Source organism: Chiloscyllium plagiosum, chromosome 4 (genome assembly GCF_004010195.1).
Source record: "Chiloscyllium plagiosum isolate BGI_BamShark_2017 chromosome 4, ASM401019v2, whole genome shotgun sequence".
Lineage (NCBI taxonomy): Eukaryota > Metazoa > Chordata > Chondrichthyes > Orectolobiformes > Hemiscylliidae > Chiloscyllium > Chiloscyllium plagiosum.
In genome coordinates, this window is record NC_057713.1 from 55,331,772 (window position 1) to 55,344,204 (window position 12,433).

The 12,433-nt window shown below is 38.4% G+C and overlaps 1 protein-coding gene across 1 annotated transcript in view; it reads left to right on the plus strand.

Annotated features, from left to right (window-relative positions):
• trappc9 (trafficking protein particle complex subunit 9) overlaps positions 1-12,433 on the plus strand; it is a 598,494-nt gene that overhangs the window by 576,436 nt on the left and 9,625 nt on the right. The window contains exon 22 of the mRNA XM_043689331.1: positions 10,517-10,740. Within this exon, the coding sequence (XP_043545266.1) occupies positions 10,517-10,740 (224 nt within the window). The remainder of the gene's footprint in view (positions 1-10,516; positions 10,741-12,433) is intronic.

Consider the following 12,433-nt stretch of genomic DNA (forward strand, 5'->3'; position numbering starts at 1 on the left):
ATTACACCACTGTGTTCATTTCTTGGGAGTAATCTCTCCATACAGAAAGTTAATTTGATGTGAAATAATATATGAATAATAGTATTCTGATTAAAATTGTTATAATTACTTATGAAAGTATTAAAACAGCATATCTAACAATATAATTTCTTTTTTAAATGTGGATGCACCATGGTTAAGGACCACAGCCACCAAAGCAAAGAGGAGGCAAATGGAATTGTAGAGGTTTTGCTGTCCGGAAATTTGTTATGCAATCTAGTTAAAATATTTTATAACCTCTAATACTTTACATATTTAGAGTTATGTTGAAACTCTTTCATACAATGTTTTTACTTTTTTAATGACTTAGTTTTCAAAGTATATGTTAAAGCCATGAACTTTAGCTTGAATTTTTGTGATTGAGATACTTTCCACTTGTGTCACCTTTGGCTAAAGCTGGTGGTTAATTTTCATTTGATGGAAGCTATTTCAGATTTAATTCTTTTGGTGACCTCCTGTCAATTTTGAGCTTCAATTTTAAATCAGTTAGCAGTGAAATACTGAAAGAACTCTCAAGTATTTATGTATTGACTATTCATGTTTCAACGTCCCTGATGTCTGAATGGAAAGTCCACTTTCACTGTGTCAACTGTGAATATTCTGTACTGAGAGAATAAAAAGATATCCAACTGAACATCGTTGGATGTGGAAGGGGATGTGCCTCCCTGGAAATGCTGCTGGCAAAATGAAATGTATTTGATGTGGAGGGTTTTTCTGAAATAATTTTTGAGTTTTATGTTGTCTAAGTAGACTCAACTTTCTGCTGTGTGAATCACAAGCAGCAAGTTTTCAATACTCCGGATGACCAAGAGTGTTAGAGGTGTGTAAAGTGTTTGTAAAGTAATGTCAATGCTGACACTGACTTTATAAACATTTTACACATTGTCAAACACCCTTGGTCACCTACAGAAACATATTATCTGACACTCCACTTGCACCAGTTGTATGATCTTTTGATTCTTGATGAAGGGCTTTTGCCTGTAATGTCTCTTTTTTCCCCCTGTTCCTTGGATGCTGCCTGACCTGCTGTGCTTGTCCAGCACCACTCTAATCTTGACTCTGATCTCCAGCATCTGTCCAGTTGATCTTTTGATCTCTCTACCCTTGATCTATCTGCCCATAAATTCTGTATGTGTACCCTACTCTCTCACTGCACTTAATGAAGGGGCTGCGCTCCAAAAGCTGCTGTGATTTCAAATAAACCTGTGGACAATAACCTGGTGGTGTGACTTCTGATTTTGTCCAGGCTCATCTTGTTAAACCTCCTCTCCATCCTCTCTAGTGCAATCACAGCCTTCCTAAAATATGGTGACTAGAACTGCACCCAGTACTCCAGTTGTGACCTAACCAGTATTTTATACAGTTTTAATGTAGCCTCCCCAATCTCAAATTCTATGCCGAGGCTAATATAGGCAAATATTCCAAATGCCTGCTTAACCCCCTTATCTCTCAGCTTTTCTGTCTTCAGGTCTGATCTTCTGTACTTTCCAGTATAGTATACCATTCATAGTGTAATCCCTTGTTGTGTTAGCCCTCTCAAATTGTAATATCTCATACTTTTTAGGTTAAATTCCATTTCCCACAGATCTGCCCATCTGACCAGTGTGCTGAGATCCTCCTGCAGTTTAAACCTACCCTTGTCAACCATTTATCACCCTGCCAATTTTTGTGTTGTCCATTAACATAATGATCAGCCCTCCTGTGTTTCAGTCTAACTCATTAATGTCACCATAAATAGCAAGGATGCAGTACAAGCCCTGCAGAACCCTGGTGTAAACCGAATTCCAGTCATAGAAATCTTCCTCTGCCATCACCCTCTGCTTCCTGTCTCTCAGCTAACTTTGGATCTGATTTGCCACTTTGCCTTGGATGCATGGGCTCTTATTTTCTTAACCAGTCTATCATGAGGAGTCTTATCAAAAGCCTTGTTAGACACATCAAATGCATTACCTAGATCACTACTCCTGGTTACCTTTTTTTCTCTCTAATTTCTCCAACTGCTGAATGGACCTCTGAGGTCTTCTGTTCCTAGGCTCTCCCACAAGGGGAAACAACCTGTCTGCAATTGTCTATCAAGTTCTCAAATAATCTTTCTTGTGTCCATTCAGTCACCTCTCATTCTTCTTTATTCTAATAAGTATAGGTCGAACCTTCTTAAGCTTTCCTCATTAGGCATACCTTCATACCTGATATCAGCCCAATGAGCCTTTTCTGGACTACATCCAAATGCAGTATATCCTTCTTAGATAAAGGACCGAAACTGTTCAGTGTTCTAGCTACGATTTGATTGGTGCCTTGTACAGTTTTATCAAATCCTGCCTCCTTTTATATTCCATTCCCTTTAAACTAAAGGCCAACATTACATTTGCCTTCCCTACTGGCCACTGAATCTTGATGCTAGTTTTTCATGTTTTATGGTCAAGGACTTACAAATTCTTCTATTTCGTAGCTTTGTGTAGTCTTTCACAATTTAAATAATGTTCAGCTCCTTGACATAGGACATAACCTCACATTTCTGCACATTATATTCAACCCGACAAGTTTTTGCTCACTTGCTTAATCTGCCTATATTCCTCTGCAGATTCTTTGTGTCAATCTCAGTACTTGTCTTCCCACATATTTTTGGGTCATCTGCAGACTTTGTTATAATACATTCATTTTTCTCATCCAAGTTATTAAGATATATTGTAAATAATTGTGGCCCATTCACTATCCCTGTGGCACTCCACTACTTGTCATCCTGAAAATGCTCCCCTTATCCCAACTGTGTCTGCCTTCTGTTTGTTGGCCAATCCTCTTTCCATGCTAATGTACTAGCTCCAATATCAAGATCTTTTAGCTTATTAATTAGCCCAGTGTGTGGTACCTTTTCAAATGCTTTCTGAAAATCCAAATATATTCTATTCACTGCTTCTCTTTGTGCTACTTGTGTCTGTTAGCTGTTGGGTCCTCAGAATGGCATAAATACTTGAAAATAAATTTCAAACAGATTTTTTTTTTCAGGACAAAGTCATTTCATGCAGCCCTGGTAACTTCTTGGTCTTTGTTATAATAAATTTTCAACTTCGTGGTAATTCAAAGATGGCAACTAACATGATTTTCAAAACATTTTGAGCAGTATCATTGGTTTGTATTTTCCTTTTCATTTGTTAGCTGTTTACTTCCTTTATTATTTTGTAGTTTACTGATATTATTGAATAAACAGATTGAAACCAAATCTAATATGTGGATAACTCCACAACTGCACCCTTGAATTACTTCCCCAATCCCATCCGCTCATCCAACTAAACTCCTTGATCTTACTGACTACCTCCCAGATTTGATCATCCCACTAACCAAATGACCAGAGTACACCTCCAGCTGCACTCCACTAACCCAAACCAACTCCTACCCTAATCATCTACCACTTCCTCCTACCCACTCATCCATCTCCCTACTTCACACATCTTGCCGTTTCACTCACACCCAGTCATTGAATCACCCATTTACTCAACGATTCAATAATTTGCAGACTGAATCTTTAAACTTAAAATATGGAGGCTAGTGTCATAAAAGGGGGCATGTTTACTTCTCTGCAAATGGGTTCTTCAAGACGCACTACTGCATATTTCTTATGTAGCAGTAGAAATCTGCAGCACTATCTGGTTGAAGGAAAGACGAGTGCAATGAGAAACTGCTTTTTATTGTCACTGCTTGGAAGATTCAGGTTATAGCCTTCTATAATATAGGCTTCGGTCTGAGTCTTGCCATAGGTTCTGACCGGTCTCCAACACATTGGCAGACAAGAGGTGTCAATAGTCATTTCGTTGGTTAACTGGAGATTTCATTACTTGACCATTAAAGTATCATATCTCTCCATTTTAAAAGTGATAGTACTTCATTTCAAAAGACAGTGAATCTTGCAGATAGCAGTCTTCTCTTTTTAAAAAAAAAGCAGTGAGTTCTAGTTTTCCAAAATAATGATAAGCAACCCTATCACTCTCATCTTCTAACCTGTCATATGCTAGTCCTCTGGTTATTTTCTGTACCCATTCATGACAATTTAACAAAGGCAAAATACTACGGCTGCTGGAAATCTGAAATAAACACAAAGAATTTGGAGAAGTTCAGCAGGCACGTCAGCCTCTGTGGAATTTTGAGTCAGGTCTGTCTCTTCTTCAGAACAGAAGAAGAATAATATACAATTTGAAATATTCTCTCCACATATGCTGCAAGGCCTGCTGAGTTTTTCAGCATTCTCTATGTTTGTGACAGTACAGTGATCTCTTAATCTGGATCCTCAACTCTTTGATGTCCACTACTTTTAGCTTTGCTAGTTTACAAAATGCCCTGTTCTATCCTTTTTAGATCCAAAACAGATTATGCTTAAATTGAAATCCATTTGCCACAGTTTTATCTCTCATTGGTTTAACATTCTCTTCGTAATTTTCCATTGACATTACTTACGATATTTCCTGTCATTGTGTACTTTGAGCATGTGGATTTCTATCCTGTCATCTAATTTGTTGATCGTTACCGTGAATTTTTCAGGTCCCAACATACCCCATTACAGGACATTGTTAGTCACTGCCAATTAGAAGACCTGCCAAACAGTGCTGCTTTCTCTACTTCTTGGGCAATTTCCAAACTGGAAATTGTCAATAATTTGAGTTCAACTCCATGGCTTCAACTTTAGCTGACAAACTCTCTCAGAAGAGACTATCAAGTACCTCTGTAAGACCGTATCAATAATATCCATGAATAAAGCCCTGTCCATTAGAATTTGATCGATTTGTCAGGCTCTTAAGTTCAAAGTTTTGAAGATGAACCAGGACTCTCTCCTTAATTTTAAAGTCCAGCAACTTACTAAATGACAGATGTTAAGCTAACTAGTCTAAATTTCTATCACCTGTCATCTTTCTTAAATATTGACGACATTATTTTCAAATTCAAATAATCAGATCACAATTAGAGAGAACTTTTAAAGATTATCATGATAATGTTCTCACCCACTTCTTTTAAAAGCCTAGATTGCAAATCTTATGATCGTGATTTGCTACTCATACATGCCACAAATTTCTCCATTATTGCTATTTTTCTCTCAAGTCATAGATTCAAACAATATGGAACAGACCCTTTAGCCCAACTCATCCTTGCCAACCAGATGTCCCAAACCTAACTGGTCTCATTTGTCTGCATTTGGTCCTTATCCCTCTAAACCTTTCCTATTCGTGTACGTGTGCAAATGTCTTTTAAATGTCGTATTTGTACCCGCCTATACCACTTCCTGCAGCTGATTCTATATACAGAAAATTGTATGAAAACTGTATGAAAAAATTGTGACTTGGGTCCCCTTTAAATCTTTTCCCCTTTCACAATAAACCTATACCCTCTAGTTTTGGACTCCCCTCCCCTTGGAAAAAGACCTTGCCTATTAACCTTATCTATGCCCCTCATGATTTTATAAACCCCTCCGCCTCTGATGCCCCAAGGACAAAAAGTCTGGGGGTAAGATGATTTATAGACATCCAGCTTAGCAATGCTGGAAATTACAATTATGGTCCCATACAGGGGTGTAATTTTAAATATTCAACATATAAGCAATTTCTGTATTTATGAACAGGTGGTTTTATATATGTGTTCCAGCTCAAGCACAAATTAACTTGTGGATGGAATCAACTGCAACCCTATCACAATCTGAACGCTACTTCTACAAAAGTAGGGAGAATCTGCTTCAAATGTAGAGGGCACTGGTGATACCATCTGCATACACTATTATTTACTAATTTAGAAAAGCTTGCAAATGCATTGGGAGCAGTTCAGAGAACTTTTACTAGACTAATACCTGGAATGGTTAGGTTGTTTTACCTGGAAAGATTGGACAGGCTAGGATTGTATCTGCTCAAGTTCAGAAGAGTAAGGAGCAATTTGAGTTATACGTATAAAAATCTAAGAGGCCTTGACAGGGTGCACGTGGAAAAACATGTTTCCTCTTGTGGTATAATCCAAAAGTAGACAGTCACTACTTCAAAATAAAGGGTCACCTTTAAGGTAGAGAAAGAGTAATTCCATCTCTCACAGGTCATGACTGTGGAAAAATAACAGGTATATTTTTGATCAGCAAGGGTTTGTAAGGTTATCAAAGGTAAGGGGAAATGTGGAGTAATTACATTAGCCATGATCCTCTAAAGTGCTGGAGCAGATTCCAGGGGCTCAGTGGCATACTCTTTCTTTTAATTCATATGTTTAGTGTTTAAAAGTAGTTCATTGTCTGCAAAGTGATTTAGGGCATCCTGAGACAATGAGAATTAGTGTGAAAATGTAAATCTGTTCTTTCTTGCAATAACTCAAAAATACAGCTATAATATTATCACTAATTATGTAAACATATGCTTACCAACTAAACATGAGTTTATTAAAAACTATTTTATGCTTTTGAAGTAAAAATTTACCCCAAATGTTCTGTTCACCATTGTTAAAGATTGAAGACAAAAATAGGAAAGCTTCTGACTGAGGGTGAATTATTTGAAATATGTACTTTCCAAATATATTGTGGTAAACACCTGCAATTATTAAAAAGCTTGCTGTTAGTTATTGCATTTGTTAACCTTTTGCGCTGAATGTTAGCCTGTGGTAATGTTATTGTGATTGACGTTCATAAAATGAGAAACAAAGTCATTCTCTGGTATCCTTTCTTTCTCTCTCTAAACCAGCGTAAAGATAAACAGGTACTCCCAATTTACTTCAGCATAATTTGAAACTTAAAGCCTCTGCCGGGAGCTCTATGATTTTCTATATTGCAAGGCTGGTGACCTATCCAACTGTTTCAAAGGGATTTCATGTCAAAAATGAAAAATTTGTTGCGATTGAAATTTTTTTCATTCACTCATGGGAAGTGATGTCACTGGGTGGGCAAGCATTTATTGTCCAGTTCCGATTCCTTAAGAAGATACTGGTGAGTTGCTTTCTTGAACCACTGCAGTGAAAGTAGTGTAGGTGCACTCATAATGCTGTGAGCAGGGAGTTGTAGAATTTTGTCAGCAGCAATGAAGGAATAACCATTTAGTTCAAAGTTGGGTTAATGTGTGTTTTGGAGGGGACCTTGTAATGATAGTCATAGAGATGTACAGTGCGGAAACAGACCTTTCGGTCCGACATGTCCATGCTGACCAGATATCCTAACCTAATCTAGTCCTATTTGCCAGCACTTGGCCCATATCACTCTAACCCCTTCCTATTCATATACCTGTCCAGTTGCCTTTTAAATGTTGTAATTGTACCAGCCTCCACCACTTCCTCTGGCAACTCATTCCATACTTGCACCACCCTCTGTGTGAAAGAGTTGCCCCTTAGGTCCTTTTTAAATTATTCCCTTCTCACCCTAAACCTATGCCATCTAGTTCTGGACTCCCAGACCCCAGGGCAAAGACCTTGTCTGTTTACCCTATCCATGCGCCTAATGATTTTATAAACCTCTATAAGGTCACCCCTCAGCCTCCGATGTTCCAGAGAAAACAGCCCCAGCCGATTCAGCCTCTCCCTATAGCTCAAATCGTCCAACCCTGGCAATATCCTTTTCTGAACCCTTTCAAGTTTCACAACATCCTTCTGACAGGAGGGAGAACAGAATTGCACACAGTGTTTCCATGTATTTTGTGACGAAGGTCACAGGTTTGGAAAGTCAAGGAACCTTGGTGAGCTACATACTTCCGCCTATATGCTAAGTGATCATGTGAGTGAATATGGACTCTGGTGGATAGGGTGCCAATCAAGCAGGCTGATTCATCCTGGATGCTGTTGAGGTTCTTGAGTGTTGTTAGAGCAGCATTCATTCAGGCAAGTGGAGAGTATTCTATCACACTCCTGACTTATATTGTGTCAGTGGTGCACAGAAGATTAGTTACTCACCACAATATTCCTTGCCTTGACTTGCTCTTGTAGCCACGGTATTTATTTGGCTGGTCCAATTCAGTTCAGTTTCAGTTTTTATTTTATCTTTGTTATTTTTGTATCTTGTGCTTCTTCTACATTATTCAGCATTGTTATTGACTGAAATATTTTGCAAGTGTAGTAAAGTTTTGCAGAAAATTTTGAACTCTGAAATGAGAGCTTTGATCTCCAAGTAAATCATTGATTAATTCTGCAAGTAAAAAAAAAAATTCCTTGCTTTCATGAGGACATGTATCTTCAATGCAAGTGGTGCCGATGCAAGGGTATACGATACATTTTTAATTTTGGCATCCAATGTAGAGTAACCATGCACAAGTGCACGAGGGATTGCTTAGAGGGTAATGCTTTCTGTGCCACAAAAATGTGCAGAAACAGCAACCCTAGAAAACCTTCTAATCAAGTACTACTGCATTGCAACTGCAACAGTTCATTTTATGGTCTCTCCATGATATCGCTGATCCTTAGTGAATTCTAGACTGCATCATACTGAGAGATTGTGCTTACTGAAGCAAAATTGTCTGTTTAACAGAGGATGCTTGTCTGAGAAGATTTTCAGCTCTTTAATTCTGGCTAGGTTCAAAATCAGCTCTGAAAAATGAATGAGACAGTTCATGTACCACTTCATGTACTACATCATCAGTGTCCCTAATTATTTAAAATTAATATAGATTATATTCCCTACAGTGTGGAAACAGGCCCTTTGGCCCAACAGGTCCACACCAACCCTTCCAAGAGTAACCCACCCCCTCTGACTAATGCATCTAACAACTATGGACAATTTAGCATGGCCAATTCATCTGACCTGCACATCTTTGGAGTGTGGGAGGAAGCTGGAGTACCCAGAGGAAACTCACGCAGACGAGGGGAGATTATGCAAACTCCACACAGACAGTCGCCCAAGTCTGGAATTGAACCTGGGACCCTAGCGCTGTGAGGCAGCAGTGCTAACCACTGAGCCACCATGCTGCCAATATATTACTCGAGAAGACAATCTCGCTTTCTAAATATGTTGTAAATAATGTATCATTTCACTTACACCTCAGGCTTTTGTTTCATAGTGGTAACTTTGTAAGAAAGAATTTAGACAATTCGATACTGCAGATCATGTCTGGCAAAGAAAATATTCTCTAAGACATGATTGTGTATTAACTTCACAGCATTTACTGTTATTGAACTATCTCATGCAACTGTTGTCCAAGACAATCTGTCCAGTTCTCGGGACCCATTGTTCTTCATTCTGTGCTAATAATTAAATGCCTTTTTCAAACTTACAATGCCAGTTTTGTAGTTATACCTTTATTTGGCAGGATATTTCAATTATGATAAATTGATATTAAGTAGATATCTATGGTTGTAATTTTATTTCAGTTGATAGAGTTGGCAGAGGGACATCATAATACGTGGTAGTGTATTTGGTTTATTTTATAGAAAAGATTACATATCCATCCAATAAAACTGTAGTGTATTATGTTCATACATGCATAAGACATATAATTTATAATTTATCCCATCTTGTATTGAACACAGTGTGGCAATGAATCATGTACCACTGTTCTAGTCTTTGGCAAGTTAGCTGATTTTATTTCTACAGATGCATCAGTTGAGTTCAATATCCTTCGGTTGGAGAGATGAAAAGTCAAGTTTCAGTCCCTGAGTGATCTTTGGGGACATAGAGAGTCATAGAGATATACAGCATGGAAACAGACCCTTCGGTCCAACCCGTCCATGCCGACCAGATATCCCAACCCAATCTAGTCCCACCTGCTAGCACCCAGCCCATATCCCTCCAAACCCTTCCTATTCATATACCCATCCAAATGCCTTTTAAATGTTGCAATTGTACCAGCCTCCACCACTTCCTCTGGCAGCTCATTCCATACACATACCACCGTCTGTGTGAAAATGTTGCCTCTTAGGTCTCCTTTATATCTTTCCCCTCTCACCTGAAACCTATGCCCTCTAGTTCTGGACTCCCCGACCGCAAGGAAAAGTCTTTGCCTATTTACCCTATCCATGCCCCTCATAGTTTTGTAAACCTCTATAATGTTACCCCTCAGTCTCCGATGCTTCAGGGAAAACAGCCCCAGCCTGTTCAGCCTCTCCCTATATAGCTCAAATCCTCCAACCCTGGCAACATCCTTGCAAATCTTTTCTGAACCCTTTCAAGTTTCAAAACATCTTTCCGATAGGAAGGAGACCAGAATTGCATGCAGTATTCCAACAGTGGCCTAACCAATGTCCTGTATAGCCACAACATGACCTCCCAACTCCTGTACTCAATACTCTGACCAATAAAGGAAAGCATACCAAACGCCGCCTTCACTATCCTACATCTGCCAACTATGTATATGCAACGACAGGGAATCACATCTCACAGCAATCGGTACTCGAAGCTGGATCAGAAAATCAATTTCTCTACCTGTAAAACTGTATTCTATATATGCTTTTAGAACAGAGGCAAGAAGGGAGAGGATTAGAATAGTAGTACAAACTCAAGTTCGTAAATACCTTTTTATAAACCTTGACCTTTGCTTTTCTCCTTTTATAGATGTTTTTGTAGCTGGGAAGCCCTGTGATTGTGATGTAGTGGTAGAGTGTCAGGCCGGTGACCCAACATCCCTGGAAGTGAAGCTGACCAATCAGAGCAAGGGAACTGTCGGCCCTTTTGCCCTCACTGTCATTCCATACCAGGACTATCAAAATGGGGTCCACAACAATGACCTTGGGAATGCTGTTACCTCTATTGGATCCAATACATTCTACATAGATGCAGTAAGTAGACCATCTCTAAATTATAATACACTGTCTATTTTCTGTGTAGCTACCAGGAAGGGTGTGGTTTATGAATAATAATAACAACAACTTGTACTTGTTTGCATTCCAAGGCACTTTACAGCAGAATTATAAACACAATTATGGGACCGTGCCACATAAGGAGATAGATTGTCAGATGACTCAAAACCTATTCAACAGGGTGATGTCTCAGAAATGGTTAATAAATTTTAGAAAGTAATTCCTCTAGTTGAGAAAAGATACAGATGAACTTTATTGGACCAGGAAGCAAATGATCATTGTAATTTTTATTCAATGTCAGATCTGACATTTAGAGGGGATAAATTTATCTTGAGCAGCAGACAACTTGGATGATGGTAAATTAACCTCCCACTTTACACTTACTGATGTTTTTATTGAAGACAAAACACAGGCAGGTTTATAATGTGCTTCTGATCAGCTAGTGCCATTTATGTGTTGGCACACAAAGTGGATTTCACTTCCAAAATCTTTTACTATTTGATCAAAGATGATAGCTTCAAATACTTATTTTCTATCCCAACTCATTATCAGACATAACATAATACAAAGGTAAATTACTGGTTTAAGAAGGCAACATCTAAAATTGCCATTTTGTATAACTTTAAAAACTAATTGAAAATCTTATTGTAGATTCCTGGAATGTTATATCACATAAGTCGAACTCTTAAAATGGTTCTGAAATGTGGGATTAATTGGTTAGGATTGAACTTTGATAATGGCCTAAAATTGACACTTAAAGCAAAATTCTCCACACTCTGCGATTGAATGAAATACTTAACTCTTACAAAGCATACAGAACAAATTTGAGAGATTGATACCAAGGATGAAAGGTGTCAATTATGTGGAAAGACTAAAGAAACTGGGGTTATTTTACTAAGAGTAGAAACAGTTGAGAAAATTGTTATGATCTGGAATTCACTGCCTGAAATGGTTGTGGAATCAGACTGAATGATAACTATGAAGAAAGTTAGATAAATACTTGAAGAGCAAAATATGCAGGGTTTACAGGAAAAACAGGAGAGAGAGTTTGTGGTTGTCACTGTGTTTATGCCCATCTCTGGTTCTGAGTACTTAGTGATAAGTTGCAGCCTTAAATTGCTGCAGTACATTGGTACAGGTAAACATGCATTGCTGTTCAACATAATGATCTACATCAACTTTTATGTAGTCACTCTGTGATTTTGTTCTGTAATTGGCTTTTTTTGTGTAGAGATCAATGAATTTTTTACACAGTAGACTAAGACATAGGAAAAGATACTGTGTTAAAAGAAGCAATGTGGAAGATAACTTTGCAGATTTTAAAACAAGTTACTGGAACTCGTGGGAAGATGTTGGACACATCGTGTGTGTGGCAGTGTCAGTCAGATGGTGTTCACCAAAGACAGTCTTTGAATTGATTTTTCAATTGACCTGTGGGTGTGGGCTCAGGACTGCTGAGCATAGCAACAACCACATGAGTCAATCTTGGGCAAATGACTACAGCCCTGTATGTAGAAAATACAAGTATCTAGCCTTTCTCTCTCTCTCTCTCTTTCTTTCTCTCTCGCTTTCTCTTTGTCTCTCTCTTTCTCTTTGTCTCTCTCTCTGTCTGTCTGTGTGTCTGTCTGTCTCTCTCTCTCTCTCTCTGTGTCTCTCTCTGTCTGTCTCTGTC